General features: G+C 46.2%; 1 protein-coding gene across 9 annotated transcripts in view; it reads left to right on the top strand.

Moving 5' to 3' along the window:
• ARHGAP32 (Rho GTPase activating protein 32) overlaps window positions 1–24,208 on the top strand; it is a 403,957-nt gene that overhangs the window by 314,998 nt on the left and 64,751 nt on the right. For 5 of the 9 annotated variants that reach the window (XM_050921524.1, XM_050921521.1, XM_050921523.1 and 2 more), the window contains 2 exons: window positions 3,396–3,446; window positions 6,569–6,643. The exons of 3 other annotated variants lie outside the window; for them this stretch is intronic. In XM_050921524.1, the coding sequence (XP_050777481.1) occupies window positions 3,396–3,446; window positions 6,569–6,643 (126 nt within the window). The remainder of the gene's footprint in view (window positions 1–3,395; window positions 3,447–6,568; window positions 6,644–24,208) is intronic. One more of the 9 variants, XM_050921525.1, reaches the window with a different exon arrangement.

Here is a 24,208-nt window from a genome sequence, read left to right as displayed (position 1 = left end):
TGTCACCGACATCAGGCTTATAAATACCAAGCTTTAATTTCAAGTGTATTTCAGTTTTTATTCTGCAAACATAGCATCTCGAGTCATGATCCAGTGAGACCTCACAAGCTTAGCTAGAGAAGACTCAATCAGTAGCTCCATGGGGCAGTACATAGAAAAGCTAGGTGCTTCAGGAATTGGTGAGAGTTATTCTTTGAGTAGATTTTCCCTTTTGAATTTACATTAACCAGTGCCCCAGATTATTTCTAGTGAGTCCAATACCACAGAAGTAGAGCTGGGCAAATAATGGATTTTTTGGTTCACTGGCAATTCTGAAAAATCAAAAACATTCATTTAGGGGCAAACTAATAATGGAATTTTTTGAAAATTTCGGCTAGCCAAAAATCAGAAAATACTTCAAGTGGAATTGAACTCGACACAAATTCATGAATAATTTTGGGTCGAGTGAAACTTCATTTTTCAGCGACTAAACTGTTTGCCAAAATATTTTGCCTAGCTCCATGCAAGGCACCTTCCTCTTTCAGTTGAGACCCACAACTGATGACATGTCTCTGTTTATTAAAAACTCCGTAGTACATAGAAAGAGTGTTAGCGCTGGCCAAATTCCCATTTGTCTGAGTAACAATAATCTACCTTCTTCAACTCCATTTCATTTGGCACTGGAATTCTAATCTTCACTTCCTTTCCCAAATGATTATGCAGTGTTGGTGTGTACTGTTTGACAACTAGTGTGTCCCACCCCAGAAGCGACTGAACTTGAGTGGTACTGTAGATGGAAGTAATTCCTGTCTGTATGGTTTTTAAAGACTTTTGGGACACTTGGAGATGACAGATGAGACACAAATTCCAGATATTATTCTTCCTGGTGAGATGTGAGCCTTTTCAGCCTGCTGCTTAGCTGAGGGAAAACTATCAGTGTTTTTCCTCTAAGTGGAATGTTTGGAAGTGCCTTTCAAGTGTTATTTACTCCTCTCATCCAGTGCTGTTCATCTCTGGTAGGTGTTGTCTGGGAACAGGGTGTGCATTTGTTCATATCATCTCAGTTTGTCAGTTTTTCATTAGAATGATTTTAGGCACCATCTCTTTTTATATGTCGTCTTTGGTCACTAACCTTTGGATGTCAGCTATGGTAGTTAAATGTCATTTAAAAAAGGGTATCATATTTATCCTCATGCATAAACTCTTTGTATGTCTTGCTTGTTAACATGTAACTTGTTACTGTGTCTCATTCTGCATAAAGCCTTGCTTACCAAATCTTGTCTCAGAAGTACTTTGGCTTGACAGTTTGTTGAAAGGTGTTTGAACATTGTCACCTCTTAAATTGGGAGAGATTAGTGCCAATATGAAAACAGCATAAATACAGTTTACTTCATGTTGACGGCATGAAGTTCTGAGTGTAGTGGAGAAGGGGTGGGTTGGTGCGGAACATCTCTCTCTCTCTCTCTCTCTCTCTCTCTCTCTCACTCATTACCCTTTCAAAGCCCTGAACTTGTTAAAATTCCAGTGTGGCTGTGCTACCACTAACCCAAATAGCAGCCTTGTTTATGACCAAGAAATTCATTTTGTTTAGATTTAACGGGTATATTTACTTATCTACTATCTATATGCACATATATACTAGCAAAGCCTCATTAAGGCGTAACACCATATATATAATATGCACTGTAATTTATGTATAATATAATATATATAGGATTTTGTGTCTTAATGAGGATTAGCTAATATTTTAATACATGTGTTACAAGTTGTAACATTTTTAACATAATGAATTGAGTATTGGAAATGAATCAGTCATTTTAAATGCAAAGATGTAAAACAGAGTTGCGCCACTTGTCTAAGAGATGGTTGCTAACAAAACAAATGCTGAAGAAGTTGAACCTGTGTTAAAATAAGATCATTATAAACTCTGGAGACAAGGACAAAGTGTTTTGTTTAAGATGTATTGTAATATGCAGGTGAAGGGAGTAAACAGCACAGGTTCAGTAATGCAGATCCTGTATTTAAGCAGACTAGTTAACATTGGTTAATGCCCATTGGAAATAGACTCTAGCTGGCAGTTACTCTAGACAAAATACAAATTGATTGTTAAAAGATGTATAATTAAATGTAGTACCATTTTTGTTAATCCTCAACCATGATTTAAAAATAATTAATTATTGAGTTTTTAGCATATAACTTTCCTGTTAAAACTAAATTGAATTGGAATTTCAGTGAGCCAGCTTGAGGCTAAACTTTCAGTGTGCTGCTGGAAAGGACCCAAATGCACTAATGTGCCTGAGGCTGATACATGTAGTTCTCTGTGTAGTAGCCTGAAAATGTTCTCGTAATATTGACAAACTTAGAGCCCAGTTCTACAGGATGTTCTGTAGTCTCAGATCCCCTTGAATTTAATAGGTGCTGCAGGTGGTCAACACTTTGCAGGACTGGGGGACCTTCTTCTACACGTACATCTTGTTGTTAAATTAATTGATTTTTTTCCCCAAAGCATCTTCCATGTGCATGTCTCAGTTGTTATGGGCACCACCTGTCAGTCAGCCCATCAGGTTGTGTGCTCATAATAAGACTTTAACGGGACATAGTCAACGTGTTTTAAGACCCAGATTTAAAGCGATCTAATCTGGTGCGAAATTTCTTCTGGATTCTTGTTGGCATTTGGTTTCTTTTAATTAATTATAAAAACAAACCAGCCCTTGGGGCTGACACATCAAATACGCTCCTCTCACTATTCTGCAGTGAGTTAATAGAATAACCCTGTTGTCAAAGCCCTGCATTTTCCTTCACATCTTTGCAGGCCGTAATGCACAGACTGAGAAGTAAGTTAAAGCACCCATTAGAAATGAAGCAAAATAAAATATAAAAGGGGACCCAGTCAAGTAGAGAAGTGTATTATTTTTGTACACGTCATATTGCGAACTCCAGAGATGATTTCTGTCCTGGCTGGAATTGCCCATCTTTATAGAGATGATACAGCTCCCATACTTGGCTCTGATTCAACAAAGCACGTGAGCAGATGCGTGACCTTAAACACATGCTTACATCCCACTGAAATAGTGGGACTAAATCATGTGTTCAAGTCTGTTGCTTAGCAGGGATGGGATAAAAGTTGAAACACAGGCTCAGGAGCTTTTCTGAATCAGGCCCCATGTTAGGTGCTGAGTCCCTTGAACTCCTGTTGACTTTAGTGGGGTTTAGGGCACTCAGCACGTCTTGGAAGGTTTCCAGCACCTTGCAGAATTGATTAGGTCCATATTAATGTACATCCATATGTGGGTTTGCGAGGAAATGGCACTGAATGCAGTCTAGCCACGCTTGAACTGAAATTGACCCATTTTGAATGTGTGCATGTTTTAACCATTTCTTTCTTTCTTTTTTTTTTTTTAATTGTACCTTCCCAGTATCCCCTGCCCACGGAGCCCGTCCAGCGTCTTGGAACTACTTCCCCCCTTGTACGTTTTCATTTATTCCTCTTTTTTCTCTTTCTCTCTTCCTTTTTGCATACGTGCCAGTCAGTAGCTGCGATGCTTTGAGGGATGTTCAAGGAAGCCAAAGCCAGACTGTATTGCAATGTGGAGACTAAGGGGGGGAATATGACAGAGGAATATAAAATCATGAGTTGTGTGGAGAAAGTGAATAAGGAAAAGTTATTTACTTGTTCTCGTAATATAAGAACTGGGGACCACCAAATGAAATTAATGGGCAGCAGGTTTAAAACAAATAAAAGGAAGTTCTTTGTCACAGCGCATAGTCAACCTGTGGAACTCCTTGCCTGAGGAGGTTGTGAAGGCTAGGACTATAACAGAGAACTAGATAGATTCATGGAGGTGAAGTCCATTAATGGCTGTTAGCTAGGATGGATAAGGAATGGTGTCCCTAGCCTCTGTTTGTCAAAGGGTGGAGATGAATGGCTGGAGAGAGATCACTTGATCACTACCTGTTAGATTCACTCCCTCTGGGGCACCTGGCATTGGCCACTGCTGGCAGACAGGACACTGGGCTCAATAGACCTTTGTTCTGACCCAGTATCGCCATTCTTAAGTTCTTATGTTCCTTCAAGATCTTTAAACATAAAACAAATGCAGCTGGGAAACAAAGACAATGATAGTTCTAACTCTCTTCTGCCAAAAATGCTCGGGTCACTAAATGGCATTAAAACCATGATCAAGGACGGAGAAAACACCTTCATAACCCCCGTGCAAACAAAATGAGGGTGTCAGCTGGAAGAAAGATGGGCTAAAAATTTGGGAGACGGAAGAGAACTAAATGTAGCTCAGACAGCACATTATATATTTTAAAACAATCTTCAGGAGAAAAATAATTAAGCTGATTTCCTTAAAAATGGGTAGATAATTTTATTAGTACTGGGTGCTCCCAGCCCCAGAATGACTCTGAGAGGACCTGAGAGTAGCATTCTTTTGGTGCCTAGAACAGCGGGGCCCTGATTTTGGTTGAGGCCTCTAGACACTGGTGCAACACAAATTATAATCCAACCAATATCAGTAAAATTATACCCCATTGTCAGAGATTTAAGATCTTAAAGGTGGAAGCCTGATATGTGTTGAGCCTCCCTTGTACATCCCCCACCGTAAGATGCTTTTTTTATTCGTGGGTTTCCATGGTTCAAAAAATAAACTTTTAAACATATTGGTTATTTAAAAAGTCCCCATCTCCTGCCCCACCCTTCCCCAGCAAATTGGTCTAAAGATGGCGCTTTGCACTGCATGGTGGGGAATGGGAATGTGGTTCCTATTCCCAGTATCTTCCTATGTGAATCAGCAGGGATTTGGGGACCATTGCAGAGACATCTCTAGCTGGAAGGAAGGTTGTCATTTGACAGCACTCGTTCTGTCCGTTATGAGAAGCTGCTTTGCTGAATGCCCCCAGTGGGGCAGTGAGGGCTCACAGACTTGGCAGAAGGATACTGGCCACTCGTGAGGCCACAAAGGAGAGCGACAGAATAGTACATGGTTGTGTCTCTGATAGGACCATGCAATAGGGGGAGGCTTTCCTTCTTTAAATACTGCCAGAAGTGTCAGTAATCATAAAGGTTCTGTTTTCTTTGTCATCCCAACTTTCAGTGACAAAGTAAAGAGCCCTAGGGTATTGATATCGGGGCAGAGACTCCAAGAATGAGGGTAAAGTTGATTGACACAAGGCCATATTATTGACATACAATGCAAACAAATTTTGCAGTGAGGGTAGTGAGTACTAGTGAGAGCCAAGAGGGGGTTTGGTTTTAAGTTTTTTGGATGTGTGGAAGAAACAGAGAGAGGAAGAATCTTCTTCATTTCTTCTTGTACAGAAAAACTTTGTGGGAAAGAAGTAAACCTTGATCCCTCCAGAAATGCGATTCATTCTAGGGTTCAGCAGCAGTTAACCTCAGATGATGTGTTGTTTTTTTCTCCTTTGTAACATGAAAAAAAGAATGGCTACATCTCTGGTTATTTAATGCAGTCTGAAAGGTCAACACTCAGACTCACTCTGCTTTCAAACCATTTTGTTAGAGGGAAGAGTTCAAACACTCAATCAGGTATAATATTTCTGCTCAAAGGTATAAAGCTTATCAGTGGTTTTGTTTGTTTTTCATGTGAAATTAATTTCTTTTGGCAGCCATGTCCCTTTCTGAGTAATGCAATTGAAGCAAATAGATTAGAAATTTGGCTGCCACAGTGCATGGAACACCAGTACATACCATGTGCGACTTCATTGACATGGCTTAAGTGTTCATCTGTGCTCTGCACCGGTGGTTCTTGTTTGTAATATTTCCCTACATCAAAGGGCACCAGTTGCACATCTCCTGTTTCTAGTAATTTAGGAAGATTTTGTGTGTGTTTTATTTTTTAATAGAAGTTTCCCTTCTCCCCCCAGACTTTGCCAGTGTTAGGGGGTGGGTATCTCTCTTCTTTGTTTTTCTGCTCACGTAGCTTTCTTTAGAGTTAAAAGGAGATGCATGCTCGTCTAGGAGGAAAGGTTTATAGAGCATGAGCCTAATTTTAAGTTTTGCTGAGCACCCCTGGCTCCTGTTGACTTCAATGGGAGCTGAGCACCTCTGAAAACGAGGCCGTATATCTTTAGGGTCCTAACTACACCTGGCACCAGGACTGTGCATGCTACAGCCATGTTTAAACACCACTGGTGCTAGCAAGGTTCTAGCACTGCCATTATCAAAACCATGCTGTAAACTCCCTACTGAGCTATCTGCAGCAGTTTTCTCCGGGCTGAGGGGAGAAGAATCCTTATACACCAGTGTTAGAAACCTGCTGACAACAATTGTTTTTCCATATGGTTGCAGCTAGCCCAGTTCTTATCAAAGGATAGGCTTTTGGGTAATGTGCCTACATCTAGTTTTGCCCTCATAAGTGTGTAGAATGTATGATGTGACCTACAGAATCTGCCTCAGAGCACATCAGATCAGAACCTAGACTTTTGACGTGTTCTGTTAATACTCTTTCTGCAAATGAAATTGTTAGTCTCCTAGAGTTTGTTCCATTAGCTTTTTTAAATTAACCATGTTTGTCCTTTCTCTTGCCTTGTCCCTCTCTGCATCCCTTTTCCTCCCAATTGCATGCAGATTTGGAGATGGCTAGTATAAAGCCAAGTTCTGCATGTGTCACAGAGGCTCTGAACCAGTCCCAGCTGAGCTCAGGTAGAGCCATTAAGGACAATTAGCTTCTCAATGTCCTAACCCAAAGTCTAACACTGTACGTGATAGCAGTAGCTATGTACTAACACCTTAAGTTTGTTTACAGAAGCTAGATGTAGTTGAAATAGATTATGTTGATTTTTATTTCTTTCTGAAGTCTGGAAAAGCAAGAGCCTGATCCTGAAAATCCTTCTTCATGCAAGTTTTCCCATTGAAGTCAGTGGAACAGTATGCTAGAGTAAGATCAGCAGGATTGGATTCTTTTAACATGGCTGTATTGACGCTATTCATTTGCAAAATGGGTTAGCTCAGAAATCTCCTCACCTGCATAAGCTCTGAATCTAAAAGACTGTTCCTTTTATAGTGCGTATAAAAATACATGGTACGAAACCATCTTGTTCATGCACCACAGAGGAGAGCTTGCTCAGACAGGAAAGAGAAGAAATGTGGTTTAAATGCTGTAGTTTTGCAGCAGCCTAAATGGCCATGGTGTGTGCACCGTTACAGTGATAGCTAAGAACTGCTGTGTTGTCGTTGTCATGACTGCATTGCAACAGCCTCTCAGGAGAAACAATAGATAAAATAAAAGCACTCTTAAGGGAGCTGAGGGACCGTAGTGTGCCAGGGATAGATCCAGCATGCTCTAGCTATCCATTCGGTAGTTACTGTGATTGACTCACTAACACACATTTTTATTTCTTGTTTTTATGAATGAATATCTGGAGTTCTGTCTTTAACATAGTTTTATACAAAACTACGGCTGAAGGGTAGTGAGTGGCAATGGGGTATGTCGCCCTTGTTGGCATTCTCAGCAGAGAGAGATCGATGATGAAATGCGTGCACAAAGCAACCATCAGGTCAGCAGAAGTCCTCCCTCTGAGGGAGGGCTGAGACATGCAGGGGAGCCTTGCATCAACTTCTGTGCCCATTCTGCTGGTGAACAGAGGATTTCATTTTCCAAAGCTGTCAGCAGTGTCTTTCCACCATCACTAAATTCACCTTAAATAGTTTTTTAAAAAGGGGGAGGAGGAATTAAAAGTGGGATTTTCCCAAAGGACTTATGGGATTTTGTGCTCCGGAATTCCTTAGGTGCACTTAAAAAAAAAAATCTTTGTAAGCTGAACATAATAAAGAAATGAAGAGACCAAGAGCCATGAAGTACAGTTATCGGTGTGCTGGATCAATGCTGTGCGGTGACGATGGATTAATTTAATATCTTGTGCAATGAGTCATGGTCCCACAGAACTCAGGGCTGTGGATCACATGCTGTCACCATATATTTCTTTGAAGCACTTGACTCTGCCCCCTTGAATTGGAACTGAACTGTACTCATGTCCGCACTATACATTATTCACACACAGTCCCTGTTTAGTATTGTGTTTCCATGGGTGTCATTAATGTTAATGGATATTGCCATTGATGTTACTCTAATAAGTGTGTCACCAGTACTTCCAAGTACTCTTCAGATCCTCCTTTTGCCTGCATTGTCCACAATATTAACATCGTGCTTCTTTCTTGCCCACATATGAGAGCTAATTAATGAGCTTAAAGTTTGTACAGTGCTTTGATGGAAAGTGCTTCAGAAGGGCCAAGTATTATTTTCGTAGTCTCTCTTAACTGGACATCTCCCTATTGCCACTTCTTCAGTATTGCCCATGTATGCCACTGCCTCGATGCTACCTACCTCCGCTGAAATCCTCCTGGGTACTTTTAGCTTCTCACTTCAAAGGTCAGCAGCAAAGGGATTTTTTTCCATTGGGCCTTTGCCCTCTGTTGCTTCTTTATAATGGATAAAGAAGGGCTGGATGGTTTTTGGTTTTTTTTGTTTGTTTTTTTTTCCTCCTTCCAGTTCTTTCTCAGTATTATTTTGCTGCTATTTTGTACTTGGGAAATATCAGCAGAACTAAGGCAAGTCTTCCTTAGTTTTACTGTTTGGGAAGTTTCAGGACGTTTATTGTGAACTCCAGGCATAATGCTTGCACGAGTAGTTCCAATGACTTCCTATCATTAGAAGATTGGGATTATTTGGGGGACAGTAGCCGTGTCTTTAAGTGACTGCCCAGGACCGTAACAGAGGTGTGGGGTATGGTATCTCATTGGAAACACTTGGCTGCCCCTTTTTTGCTCTTTAAATTCATGTTCAGGGTAACAAAAATAGCAGTAACATTTTCCTCTCAGACATCATTTAACAGCACCCATGTTTCTCTTTCACTCTATGCCTCTTGTCCAGTTCCATTTTCTCCTTTCTTGCTGCAGTAAATAAATAAATAAAAATGTAGGGAGACCAGAGCAGTGTGCTGACATAATGGGGTACTGCTATATGCAAGATCCACCTGCTCTGCATTGAATTCTAAACCCTAAAACCTGTAGCAGACCATGTGAAGTTGGAAGGGTAGTTTCCCAGAACTTCAATTTTTAATATTCTAGGCACAAATATTAATAAACTGTGGATATTAGATGCTCTCATAAATGTTTATTGTAGAAGATCTGACATATCCTCTGCAAACTAGTCTGTGTGCTGTAACAATGTATAAGAAGTGTTACAGATTGGGTGTGGGAAACATCCAATGTCTGTTCCTTGGAAACACTATCAAAAGGACATCTTTGCACCTCTCCCACAAATCTCTAGAAACTGCCTGCCATGAAATTACTCACTGGGCTTTATATGCAATTCAAAGAGGTTCCCAGAGGATTTACAGGAGCGATAAATCCCCTCAGAGCATGTCCTCCATCTGTATATCAGCCACAGTCTTGATAGAAATCTCAAGCTCTTTGCAGACATGGAGCCAGTGAAAAGTGCTATTTTGAAGGGCGAGTGTCTCACAGTTTGAGGTGACCTGGTAGGACATTTAATGCAACAAATGAAGGAAAAGCTGTCCTTGAAATAGACTGAAGATAGACTGTCTCCCTCTTTGGTCTGTGTTGGCAGGAAGCTGGGATCCAGGATGATCTGTCATAATATGTCTTTAGCTGCAGTTGATAACCTACCCTCCACCCCAGCCACCCAAATCAGCTTCAGAACATAGAAAGTCAAGCAATGTGTGCAATCAAAAGGCATATTTCCTCATCCTCCTGTGGGATTTTCCACTGGAAGGAGTGCGTCATTGCCAGGAACAGACATCACCATTTCTTCATGGAGTTATGTCCAGTTAGTTCCATCAGGTGCTGTGTGGTGTGCCTGTTCACCTTCATGGAATGAGCAGGGTTGGGGGTGAGTGAGGAAAATACAGTTGTGTTCCCAGAAAACACAGATACCCAGAGATGAGGGTGACAGATTATCAACTGGGCCGGGGACGGATTCTGCATAGTGACCCTTTATGCACCCATCCCTCTGGCTTCTAGCCTTCCTCTGGCTTCCTGATGGCACAGTTCTGTTGGAACCCAGAAGGGGGCACTCCTAGCACAGAGATTGACTTGTTTCTGCAGGCTTTGCGGGAGAGACATTTAGCCTCCCTCCCGGTCCCATCTTTAACTGAAGCCTGCCTGCCCAACGCCTACAGAGAAACAGCGCCACATGGATGGCTCAGCTCCACCCAAAAAGGGCAGAAGTCTTTGCACACATTTTCCAGGCAGATGATCTGGCCCAAATTCTTAATGTGAATAAAAGTCTTGAACACTAATACACACACCCCCAACATTAAGATTCTCCCCCATTCCCTTTTTATATTATGATATGGTCTTTAATAACATGATCACATGCTGTTTTTTCCACATGACCCCTGCCAAATTCAGTGCACAGAATGGATGGTGCTCACTTACTGAGCAATTATTCAATATATTTTCTTCCTCTTGATTGTTCAATGTGTTACCCCAGGCCTTATTTACTGCATATTACTCAAGCCATCCTCTGAAGACAGAGGGTATGTCTACACTACCCACTGGATTGGCGGGCAGCATCTAGTGTAGATGCGATAAATCGACCCCCGAGTGCTCTCCTGTCGACTCCTGTACTCCACCTCCATGAGAGGCGCAGGCAGAGTTGACGGGGGAGCAGCAGTAGTCGACTCACCGCGGTGAAGACACCACGTAGCTGAGGTTGTATAGCATAGATCAGTTCCCCCCTCCTCCCCCCAACGGTGTAGGCCAGGCCAGAGTTGTTAATTTTGTCATGGGCATGTCCGTGGAGTTCATCACAAACGCTAATGAATTTATTTTCACAACACTGCTATATCATGGCTCCAGGGCTAGTTCCAGCTCTGTTCCCTCTTTGGTCTCTCTGAGTGCACCCCCTTCGGTGTTAGGCCTTGTGCCTTATACCTCCCCTGGGGTGAAAGCACATGATTCTTTCACTCTTAGACCAGGTACATGAGATTGACCATGGTTTTCCAAGCAGATCTTACTGGGTTTGGCATCTGCAGTTCTTTCCTTTGGGATTCTGTGACACATGGTGAATACAGTTTTCAGACAGCCTTCTAATACGCAAGGTACTGTTTAACCTTAACAGCAGGAAAAAAGCATAGTACAAGAAAAAGGGTTTTAAAACAACCAAAGGTTTATCAATTAATATTTTGCCTATCCTTGGTAAAGATCTTAGTCAGGCCTCCCTTTCCCAGTCACCCTGCAACCTAGTTCTGGGTGTCTGTCTGTTTCACTTTACTGGCTCTGCCCTGCTTGTCTGTTTAAATCTAATCATGGTCATTGTTCACCTGTGTTCACAAGTTTGAACCCCTGACTCCCTTGACAGACTAGTCCAGTGAGCTCAGCATTGCACAGAGGTGGAACATCCCCAGGGACAATGCAGGAGACATTCTTGCCAAGTGTTGGCAAAGGAGTGACTGTCTCAAGTTGTTATGCTTCCTGTTTGTTTCACTAACAGCTTGCTGTTGACCTAAACCAACACATTCCTACAGTAAACATCCTACTCCATACAATAAACATCCCAATAGCTAGGTCAGCATACAGCATTCATAAATTATTGCAGCTCAGCCCTACCCCAGGAGGTGAAGGGGATATTATTATCCCTGTTTTACAAATGGGGAACCAAGGCACAAAGAGATTATGGTCAAAAATACCCACTAATTTTGGGTGCCCAATCTGAGATGCCTAGGCCCTGACATTTCAGTGCACTCTAGCACTGGATAGCACTTGATATGTTTAAAGCACAGCTCCCATTGACTTCAGATTCAGCTGTGAATGCTCAGCCCTTCTGTGTGTTAGACAAATGCCAAGGATATCAGGCTGGGCACTCAGCAAATGAGGAACACACAATTAGTGACAGCCTGTGAAAAGTTTGATTTAAGTGACTTGACTGGTATCACGTCGGAACTCTGTGGGATAGAAGCCAGTTCTCCAGGGCAGAACTCACCTGTCTTAACCATGAGACCACCCTTTCTCTTCCAGCAGTCACCTGCCTTATTCCCTCTCAACTTCTCTGACAAACGAGGCAGTGGTTCCTCAGATAACAGCCTCCTTTGCTGCACAGCCCTGATTCTTCCTCACAGCAGGTCCATCCTGTGCAGTGAATGATGCAGGGATCCTGTGGAAAAAATAGGATGTGTTCATATAATTAAAGACGGTCATACTGTGCCTTTAGAAAGGGACCGAATTAAGGTTGCCTAGGAAACCTTAATTCTGGCACCTAACGTTTGAGTGTTTGATTTTGCAACCTTAATAATGTTTTCTAATGTAATTCATTTGTGTATTTGCCCCAAGGCTTTTAAAAAAGCAACCTGAAAAATAATTTTCATCATGAGCCATGATATTGACACTCACATGGGTCATCAGCAGGTTGGATCCACCTGAGCTAATGGAGTAACTGATAGAAGTAGAATTCTGCGATGTGGATCAGCACTAGAGGATGTGGGATACCCACTTTGCCAGTAGATTTCACAGAGTTTTGCTAAGAGCAGAGGAATGGTCAGACTCAAGAATCTGGCGTTCTGTGTCAGGCCCTGCAGGAGAGTGTTCTCTAGTGGCACAGACTCTTCAATCCATTCCCTCCATGTATGACCCCTTCTGCCCTGTCCCTGTCTCCATCCTCTCTTTTCCCCACCTCTGGCTGCTCATTCTCGTCTCATTTTGCTCACCCAGCCACTTCCAGTCTCCTCACCTCAGGCTTTTTATCCCAGTCTCTTCACCCAGGAAGTCCTAGTCTCGCATTTCAGGATTCCCTGTCTCAGTCCTAGTTTTCTTGCCCAGTCTGGCCCAGTTCCCATTCTTGACTCCTCATCCAATCTGTGTGTCTCCTGCCACCATGGCCTCCAGTCGTTCCCTCCCACCCACATTCCCCTTCCCCGCTAGCTCCCAGTCCCAATCGCAATCTCCAGACTCGTCATCCAGTTTCAATGACACCTCTCCCCAACACCCCCAGGTCTCCTTGTCTCAGGCTAATTGGGCAGCCTGTCCCAGTTCTCCCCCAACGTCCTGGCGCCTCCTCAGATCTGTCTCCACCCCACTGGTTCTCAATCCCAGTGTCTTTGCCGTGTCAGCTCCAGCCCCTTGAGCTCTTCATCTGATCTCAGTCTCTCCCCACTGCGCCCCCACCTTTTGGCTCTCCTCTGACCCATTTAGCTGCCCAGCACACAGTCCCAGTCTCTCCACATCTCACTTCTCAGACTCCATTCTCCCCCTTACACACACCATTGCCAGCCTCCAATCCACTCCCACCAGATCCTTGTGCCAGTCTCACCTCTTTCCCCCCCCCCCCCCAGTTCTGGCTGTTGTCCCCTCTGCATCCCCCCCATGCTGTCTGGGCCCAGCAGGGGATTATTGAGAGCACCCTGTTCTCAGTTCAGGTGCCCAGACCTGGACCCGGCATGGCCTGCAGCAGCCCACAGCTACACTTGCAGGAAAGTCCCATTGACTTCAGAGGATTGTGTGCACATAAGACTTCCAGAATCAGTCCCTCTGCCCTTTGGTTTCCTCACTATTAACTTTGAGAGGACAGTCCAGCAGGATACCAGTCATCCAGCCTTAGCCCAATTCTGCAGTGCCTGCACCCAGCAGCAACACAGGAGCATGTCATGGAGTAGTTTCCTTCCACCTCCCCAGCACTCAGGCCCATATCTGCTCTGCTCCGTGCGAGGAAGCAGACAGGAGCATAGGACTTCCCCAGAGCCAGGGTTAGAACTGCATAGCTGAACTCGACATGAAGTTGTGAAATATGCCCTGAATTTCCCTGTTCACCTCCTGCTGAAAAGGGCAGTTATTTAAACATAGATACCAAGAGTGTCAGCGGTTAAAAGAGGCTTTTGGTGTCCATCGATGATGGTTTAGAGGAAGTCTCTAGCAAACGAGGAAGGGCAGTGGATTTTCCGGGAGCATGAAAAGAAGTTTAGAAAGTTGTAAAACTGTATGTGCTGAATACTCCCTCCACATACAGCTAAGAGTCTGGGGTTCTGAGCATATATTTCTGAATTTGACTCCGTTTTGAATTTAGTTTTTGCTGGGAGAGCTAAAAATAGTCTGTACGTGCACACAAATAAAGTCTGTAAATCACTGGCTGGTTTAGCAAGTGAGAGACAGGCAATAATTTAAAGCATTTCAAATAAATTCCTAAGAATACATAGCATTAGAATGTCAGTGCATTTTTTCCTCCTTTCTAATCCTTTAATAGTGTAGATATTTTCCTGCAGCAATAAAAAGAAGCAAAAGTATAAATGTTGGCAGTGCTGAAAAAGCTATTAGGCATTCATGGTAGTGCTTCTTAGATACAAACTCCATGGAGTCGTGGGTAATATTTGCAGTCAAATAAATATTATTTGTAATCTAAACAACATCATATTTGTGTTGGGTTCCCAAGATGTTATGGAAAATTATTACCAGGTTCTTGTGTGTAAATGGATTGTTCTCTTTGTAAGTGTACATTTTGATATACCCAGCATTAACCGGGCCTCCATTTTTGAAGCTCCAGTGATTAGGTCCTGGACGTGTATCTCTTCCAATTACTTGCGGAGTAAGGTAACATGAGCAAGGTGGTAGAACTGGGCCATGAGCAGTGCTTTTTGCAAGCACCAAAGTAGTAATAATAAAATGTGCCTTTTTTTCACACACTGTTTTCTTTTTCACCCTGCCTGCTGTCTGTTCCAGTTTTCAAGATGGTCTTTTAAACTGGATTTGTTTTTCTCACTATTTGTGTCATAGAAAGACCTGAACCTTATAGCAGTCAGTCTGAGCTTTCAGTCCACAAATATTACATTAGGCAAAGGGCAGATTGCCCTTCTCTACTTTTGCTATTCTTTCATTATAGCGTTGTTCACCTGTAAATTGCTATGGGAGTCAAGCTGTGGAGCAGAAATACTTTCAGGCAGATTTAACCACAGATGCGTGGCACATACCTCCAATCTGTTCATGGTTTTGCATGTGGATTTATCAAGGGTCGTGCTGGTGCATACCTTGAATCTCCGATTACACCCTGGCCCCATGAAAATTCACACAGGCAGCAGAATATCTGCTTAGCCTATCTGTCAGCAGGGGGTGGCACTTGGGCTCTAAATGTACATGCCTGTGGCTCTTGTGTTCTATTGGTTTAACATTTATGTTGCTACATCTCCAGGGAAAGTGAAAAGAGACTTAAACAACAGGGTCAAAAAGGGGACATCATGTCAGCTAAACCACGTGGTAGTTAATGATCTTGGAGGCGTTCTTAGAGCAGTTAATTGTCCCTTGGTTTGTATGTGCCATTGCACACGTTTGGGGAGAATCCTTAAATTATCACAGAAGAAGGCATAGTTTAGAATACTTCACAAGGTCTCCTGCTACAGTCAATGACAGATCTAATTGTTTCTAGTAGAAGGCCCAGACACTGCTGAAGCAGGGTTTTCCTCTCTTTTCCAGTGAGTTTAAACTTGCTGCACGATATAGTTTGGACATTACTCTGGCTTTCAGGGCCTGCTTCATTAGCTTGTGAATCAACTTGTGCTTGTGATTAATTCAGAAGGCTCTGCTGATTTGAAGCTTCATTTGCAGGGTTTTATTTAAGGCCTGTGTCAACCTCACGCTCATTCTTTTTCAGGATTTAATCGTATAACTACAGTGTGAATCTTTTCATTTAATTCTTTGAATCAGTCTCTCAGGAACTTGCTGTGTTCAGGAAAAGGCAGATAAAAGTCTTCAGCTGTCTGCTTGATCCACCATTGGCCATATATCTTCCCAGACTACTTTTACCTTGGTCAGTGAAACACACATGCACTGATTCATTTTTTATAAACCTGAGCGTGCAAGGTAGGCTATTCTACTTTATGGCTCCGACCACAAAGGGAGAACATAAGAGTGAGGCGCTCCCATCAATCCCAAGGTACTATACGGTACCCAGACATCTTTATGGCAAATCTGCTGCAGGGGCCCTGTGAGAGGGAATCCTGATTTTTATTCCCAAGTCTGCCTCTTCCTTAGTAGTGTGATGTTTTGCTTCTCTGCCTCCCAGCCAGCTTTCAACTGTAATGTTAATGTCTCCCAAATTAGCTTATAAACAGGCTTTTTCAGAGGACTTGGTTACAGGAAAAGTGTGGCAGAATGTGAAATGACACCGCAAAATAAAGTGCCTTCCTTCCATGGTTGGATTTGCCAGTTTGGAAGATGGAGAAAGTTACAAGGTGAATGGATAGGATTTTTTTTAGCCACATGACTGCTGTTAATATTAGCCCAGTCATGAGAATGAACCCCAGACTGATTAATCAAGGCACCTCTGCAGATAGCTCAGAAGTAGCCTCAGGAAAACAAAGGACAGAGTTCAGGCTAAACTGTACAATATATGGGCCTGATCAGAAACCCATTCAAGTCAGTTGTGACTTCAGTGAGCTTTGGATTAGGTCTTAGAGTCTTTAATTTGTTGTTTTGTATTTGCATATTAGTGTTGCAATATCAGGGCCCATTGTGTTAGGCACTGTATATGGTTATGTCTACACAGTAGCTGGGAGGGCACTTTCCGATGCATGTAGACAGACACACTAGCTCTGCTTGAGCGAACATACTAAAGATAGTGGTGTGGCCTTGGCAGCACAAGTGGCGGCAGGTTGGGCTTTCTTCTGGAGTTTGTACCCAGGGAGTCAGGCAGGACCGTATTCAGACAGCTACTCCCATGCTGTCACACCATGCTACTATTTTAAAAACACGAGCAGAGCTAGCACACATCTGCCTGCCTGCGCTGGGCAGCACTATCCCAGTTGCTGTGTAGACATAACTTAGGGGAGACAGTCCCTGTCCTGAAGAGTTTTTATAGTCTGAATAGACAAGATGGACAAAAGTTATAGCATGTGAAAGAGAGGCAAAGTGACTTGTCTAAGGCCATGCAGCACCTCGGTCATGATGAACTCATGCAACGAAATCCTGGCACTATTGAAGTTAGTATTAGTTTTGTGTCTGGTTTCAGCGAGGTCAAAATTCTAACCTGGGTCTCCTAGCTTCCAGTCCCTCGTCCTAGCCACTAGACTACACTGCCTTCCCGATACATCACCCTGTGTCTGAAGTAAAAAGTTATAGGGTCTGATTTGTCTCTCATTTATACATATTTTACATTTGTGATGTATATCCCGTGCCCTTTTTAGATGTAGCAGAATATGAACCATATGCTTCTGGCTTCATTTCATGCAGGTAGTTCATTTGTACCATCATCAGGTATTTTGATTCATGCACAATAAATTGTCAGAGGAAAGATATAAGCCTTGGAAAAATTGTGGAAGATTAAATCAACCCAATTGTGCCCATGTTAAATGTAATAAAGACGCTACGCCGTGCCATGCGGTGCTCATTTCAGAGATGCAAGAATTTAGACTTCTCTGCAGTGTGAACATTTTGTGAGGCATTGCCTGTGGCATGGAACCATGTTTCCTCAGGGCTGTTGGCTCCACCTTTAAAGCACACATTGTAAAACACATAGCGAAATCTTTCCTTGAGCCCCATTATCATCATCAGAGCGATAATCTCCAGCTAATAAGACCACCTCTGTAAATTAGGGAAGGAGTTAATGGTGTTTGTGACAGGACCCTTGCATTCTCATTCCAATTATCGGGAAGTAGGAGCACTTGTAACCTGCAGCTTTGCTTTTAAATCAAACTGTGCAAAATGTAATGTTTAATTAATTCAGCCTTGCAGAATTCTTGCCTAAGGCAAGCTGTGAGCAGTGTTTTGTTTCAGTGCATCATAGTTAAAGGGGATGAGTGGAGTTGAGGCCCAGCCAAGTATGTTTTCCTGAATACTTGTGTGACTGATACAACTGTTCTGTGTTTCTATATTTCCTATTTTAGCCTTGCTGATCTGAATTTGTAATTGAATTTACTTTTGTATGCATTTTCTACGAATGTTTTAGCAAATTAATTTGGTAGCAGGAATGTTCATGTTAATTATAAGTGAATATTAGACAATATTTGCAGAAACAAAATTTTAAAGTCAGCATCATAAATATATACACAGGAAACCTCATTCTGTGAGTTAAACTCATCCAGGCAGGGAAAAGAAATGTGATATTGTAATCTGCTTCCAACGAAAACAGTTCAAATTATGAATATCAAACTGAGAACAAGCATCATCAGTAGGCTTGACTTGGTGAATGATTTTGAACAAATAAATTCAAGAAAATTGTGAGTTGCTTGAGGACCATCTGTGAACAGTAAAAGAAACAAAATGCGTTGAACAAATTATTCATTGTGAATTGCTCACCCAGCCCTACTGTTTGCCAAGATGCCTGTGTAAATAGAAGCAGATTCCTCTTCAATCCCTCTGGCCTCCAGTTTGTTTAATTTATCCACAGATTCTACATCTCAGTTTGTGACCTCACTGTGATGTTAGACCAGGGGTAGGCAACCTATGTCACACGTGCCGAAGGTGGCATGTTATCTGATTTTTCAGTGGCACTCACGCTGCTCGGGTCCTGGCCACCGATCCAGGGGGCTCTGCATTTTAAATTAATTTTAAATGAAGCTTCTTAAAAAATTTAAAAACCTTATTTACTTTACATACAACAATAGTTTAGTTATATATCATAGACTTATAGAAAGAGACCTTCTGAAAATGTTAAAATGTATTACTGGCACGCGAAAGCTTAAATTAGAGTGAATAAATGAAGACTCGGCACACCACTTCTGAAAGGTTGCCGACCCCTGTGTTAGACATTGCATTGTATGATATCCCTGTGTAAGTCAGGTACATTCAGGAACAGACTGATTATACACAATAATAGTAATCAAATTAAATTTAGCCTTAAAATAATAGTAGAGTGTGAAGACTAAGGTGACATGCTGTGAGTAGTCCCATTGACTTCATTGCAATTCTTGTAATACATAATGGCCTGGGCACTTATAGAGCAGTTTTCATCTGTAGATCTCAAAGCACAAAGGTTTATATTAGCCCCCATTTTACAGGTGGGGAAACTGGAACCAGAAATAAAACTCAGATTTCTTCTGCGAGTGATTGCTCACATCCATTCCAGTTAGGTATGCGTGCCGCGCGTGCACGCTCGTCGGAAACTTTTTACCCTAGCAACTCCAGTGGGCCGGCAGGTCGCCCCCTAGAGTGGCGCCGCCATGGCGCTCGATATATACCCCTGCCGGCCCACCCGCTCCTCAGTTCCTTCTTACCGCCGTGTCGGTCGTTGGAACTGTGGAGCGCGGCATTGCTGTCCTCCACGTCCCTAGCTCTCCTTGTTACTACCGTTGTTACTACCGTTGTTAGTTAGTGGTTAAGTATAGTTAGTTAATTAGTTTGTAGTGTAAATAATATTGTACATAGTTGTTAGCCGGTCTGGGCTGTAGCCCTTCCCGGCACCGGGCTCATGCCTGGTTCGCCGGGCTTTAAGCAATGTGCGGCCTGTAAGAAGCCTATGCCAACCAGCGACCCTCACGACGCGTGTCTAAAGTGCCTGGGGGAATCGCACAGGTCGGACAAGTGCCGCATTTGCAAGGCTTTTAAGCCCAGAACAAAGAAGGAGAGAGACCAGAGACTCAGGATTCTCCTAATGGAAGCGGCACTGGACCCAGCAGCTTCGCAGGCCATGATCTCTACACCGGCACCGGAAAGACTCCCCGGCACCGACCTTCCTCGGCACCGGGTGCAGAAACAAGACCATCGAAGTCTGCAACTCCAGCCAGGCAGACTCGAATGGAGCGCCCGGCATCGACATCTGCCGCGGCGCTACCGGCACCGTCGACTCCGGGCCCGGTGGGTCCGTCGAGTCCGGTACCGCCGAGCTCCCCCATAAGATCTGGGGTTGAGCTATTGGTCCCATCCACTCCAGAGACCTTCGCCTCGGCACGGGACCTCATTGCCCTGACTGAGTCAACTCAGCCGCCACCCCCAGTACCTCCGGTGCGGGTAGCGTCCAGGGGCAAGCCCATGATGACGGCGCCATCTCGGGACTCACGTTCGCGATCGAGGTCCCGACACCACGGTCGCTCGAGATCCCGCCGCCGCTCGCAGTCCCGGCACCGCTCCCCTCGGCGGTACCGGTCATACTCGCGGCACCGATCGACCTCCAGACGGTCACGGTCTGGTTCCAGCCGCCGATACCGACACCGTGACTCGAGGAGCCAGTCTCGCCGTCGTTCAGCGCACCGGTCGACCTCCCGGCACCGAGCTGGTGGCAGGTCCCGGTCCCGGTCGACCTCCCGGCACCGCGTCGGTGGCAGGTCCCGGTCCTGATCCCGGCACCGAAGCAGCGGCCGGTACCGGTCCAGATCCCGGCACCGAGACAGAACTCGGTCCCGATCCCGGCGCCGGTATGACTCCCGGTACCGATCACCGGCACCGAGAACATCTTCGGTGCCGGACCGCGGAGACCCTTACCAGCCGCGGTCGGCCCCGCCATGGCTCCAGACAGCCGTCGGTGTCATCACAGGCGGACAGCGTATATGTGCTGGGCACCGACAGACAAGCGGCTCTATTCCAGGACCCTCCGCAACAGGACCAGGGTCCGCAGCAGTGGGGGTTTTGGACACCCTGGGCGTACCATCAAGCCCAGGGCCCCCAACAGCTTCCTCCTAGGCCTGCAACGGCGGAGCACAGGGTGCCGGAGGCATCGTTGTCTCGCTCCCCTCCCTCCCCGGATGGAGAGGAAGGATCGAAGCAGCAAGACCCTGGTCTTGCTCCTGAGCCAGAGGCGAGGGCTGAGGCGGACCCCCCGTTGGACACTTTCTTGCCAGGGGTCTCCTCATCCTCCTCTCCTGACGAAGCGGTGGCTGGCACTTCCTCCAATAGCCCTCCTCCGCTAGATCTCAGGGCACATCAGGACCTCCTTAGGCGAGTAGCACAGAATCTGAGCCTGCAAGCCGAGGAGGTCTCTGAGATCGAGGACCCCGTCGTCAGCATCCTCTCCTCCGATGCTCCCACCAGGGTCGCCCTACCCTTCATTAGGACGATCCAGGCCAACGCCAATACAATCTGGCAGTCACCGGCCTCCATCCCCCCTACGGCGAGGGGCGTCGAGAGGAAGTACATGGCCCCCTCCAAGGGCTATGAGTACCTCCACGTTCACCCGACACCATGTTCCCTGGTGGTGCAGTCGGTGAACGAGAGGGAGCGTCACAGACAGGAAGCCCCAGCCCCCAAATCCAAGGAGGCCAGGCGTATGGACCTCCTCGGCCGCAAGGTCTATTCGGCTGGGGCCCTTCAACTCAGGGTTTCAAATCAGCAAGCCCTTCTTAGCCGCTACGCTTTTAACTCATGGGTGGCAGCGGACAAGTTTAAAGAGCTGCTGCCACAAGAGGCTCATCAAGAATTCGCGGCGATTCTTGACGAGGGCAAGAAGGTTGCACGGACCTCGTTACAGGCCTCTTTGGACGCTGCAGACTCGGCTGCCCGTACCCTCGCCTGGGGGGTAACGATGCGCCGCATCTCCTCGCTTCAGGTTTCTGACCTTCCACCGGAGCTCCAATACACCATCCAGGACCTCCCGTTGGAAGGCCAGGGCCTGTTCTCAGAAAAGACAGACCCCAGACTGAAAAGTCTTAAGGACAATCGGGTCATTATGCGCTCTCTCGGGATGCACACGCCGGGGACGCAGCGCAGACCTTTCCGGCCGCAACAACAGCAGCAGCGTCGGCCATACCCCCAGTTCCGCCAGCGGCAGGACCTTAATAGGCGCTGCGGCAGGAATGGAAGGCGTAGACAGTCGGGGAACCAAGGGGGGCAGAATCAAAGCTCCTCCAAGCCCCCGCCTGGGCCCAAACCTTCGTTTTGAAGGTGCGCCCGAGGGCGCAGTACCAGTTTCCCCCACGGATCCTTCCCCCCCGTTTTCCAACCGCCTTTCGTTTTTCCTCCAGGCGTGGACCCAAATAACATCCGATCGCTGGGTCTTACGCACGGTGCAGACGGGATACCGCCTGCAGTTTGTATCATTTCCTCCCTCCCGCCCCCCTTCCTCGTCCCTCTTCAGGGACCCCTCTCACGAGCAATTCCTTCGGCAGGAGGTACAGACGCTCCTCGACAAAGGAGCTATAGAGGCGGTTCCGGAAAACGAGAAAGGCAAGGGGTTTTATTCCCGCTACTTTCTGATCCCCAAGGCCAAGGGAGGCCCCAGGCCTATCCTCGACCTGCGAGAGCTCAACAAGTACCTAGCGAAGTTGAAGTTCCGCTTGGTATCCCTGGGGACCGTTATTCCATCCCTGGATCCGGGAGACTGGTATGCCGCCCTCGACATGCAGGACGCTTATTTTCATATTGCCATATGGCCACACCACAGACGATTCCTTCGATTCGTGGTAGGCCGCCTTCACTACCAATTTGCAGTCCTCCCATTTGGCCTTTCTACGGCTCCGAGGGTATTCACAAAATGCATGGCCGTCGTTGTGGCACATCTTCGGCGCAGTCGTATTCACATGTTCCCTTACCTAGACGATTGGTTAATTCGGGGCACGTCGGAGCTACAGGTTTGCAGCCACGTCCGCAGGATCACCAGCCTGTTTGCTACCTTGGTCCTCATGATCAATGTGGGCAAGTCCACCCTGCTCCCCTCACAGAGGGTGGAGTTCATTGGGGCCGTCCTGGACTCCACCGTGGCCAGGGCCCTTCTGCCGTTGCCAAGGTTTCAGGCGTTGTCGGCAATTGTTCAGCGCTTGCGGGCAGCCCCCTTGACATCGATACGGACATGTCTAACCCTGTTAGGCCACATGGCAACATGCACATTTGTGACCGGTTACGCTCGGCTCCGCATGAGGCCCCTCCAGTCGTGGCTCATCGCACATTACCGGCCGGCAAGGCAACCACTAGACATGCTGATCACAATCCCCCAGGGGGTGTTGGATTCTCTCAGCTGGTGGCTAGACCAGTCCGTAGTGTGTGCGGGGCTCCCATTCCACCCGCCCCAGCCCTCGGTGTCCCTAACGACGGATGCCTCAGATCTCGGCTGGGGGGCCCACCTGGGAACCCTGAGAACACAGGGCCTGTGGTCCCCACAGGAGGTGAAGCTGCACATCAACATGCGGGAGTTGAGAGCGGTCTGCCTTGCTTGTCAAACGTTCTATCACCAGCTTCAGGGCCGTTGTGTCGCGGTATTTACCGACAACACGACGACCATGCACTATATCAACAAGCAGGGCGGCACCAGATCCTCTCCCCTATGTCACGAGGCGATGCGACTCTGGGACTTTTGTATAGCCCACTCCATTCACCTCACGGCTTCCTTCCTCCCCGGAGTGCGGAACACGCTGGCGGACCGCCTGAGCAGATCCTTCCTCTCACACGAGTGGTCCCTTCGCCCGGACGTCGCCCTCTCGATCTTCCAGAGGTGGGGTTGTCCCCGTGTGGACCTCTTCGCGTCCGGGGGGAACAGGAAATGCCAGGCGTTCTGCTCTTTTCAGGGCCGGGAACCTGGGCCTATAGCGGACGCCTTCCTTATTCCGTGGACGACCCACTTGTTCTACGCGTTCCCCCATTCCCACTGGTCCACAGGGTCTTTCTGAAGGTGCGCAGGGACAGGGCCCGTGTGATCATGGTAGCCCCAGCGTGGCCCATACAGCATTGGTACCCCATGTTGCTGGACCTGGCCATAGCCGACCCAGTTCCCCTGCCCCTTCACCCGGACCTGATCACCCAGGAACACGGAACTCTCTGTCACCCGGACCTCCAGTCGCTGCACCTCGTAGCGTGGCTCCTGCGTGGCTGACCAGTTCTGAGCTGCGCTGCTCCACCCCGGTACGGGAGGTACCCTTGGGCAGCAGGAAGCCTTCCACTAGAGCGACATACTCGGCCAAGTGGAAGCGTTTCTCCTGTTGGTGCGTGGAGAAAGGTCTCCGACCGATGGAAGTTTCGGTGGCCAATATTTTGGACTATATTTGGTCCCTCAAACAACAGGGCCTGGCGATATCGTCCCTGCGGGTCCACCTGGCGGCTATCTCCACCTTTCACCCGGGTGGGGATGGCCGCTCCGTTTTTTCTCACCCGACGGTGACTAGATTCCTGAAGGGGCTGGAACGTCTATACCCTAACGTCCGACTCCCTGCCCCAACCTGGGATCTTAACCTGGTGTTGTCTCGGCTCATGGGGCCCCCCTTCGAGCCGTTAGCTACTTGCTCCCTACTCTATCTTTCTTGGAAGACTGCCTTTCTAGTAGCTATCACCTCAGCTAGACGGGTGTCGGAACTCCGGGCTCTCACGGTAGACCCCCCGTATACAGTCTTCCATAAAGATAAGGTGCAGCTG

Source organism: Gopherus flavomarginatus, chromosome 13 (genome assembly GCF_025201925.1).
Source record: "Gopherus flavomarginatus isolate rGopFla2 chromosome 13, rGopFla2.mat.asm, whole genome shotgun sequence".
Classification (NCBI taxonomy): Eukaryota; Metazoa; Chordata; order Testudines; family Testudinidae; genus Gopherus; species Gopherus flavomarginatus.
Note: the sequence above shows the minus strand (reverse complement) of the source record. Positions and strands in the feature narration are given on the sequence as shown.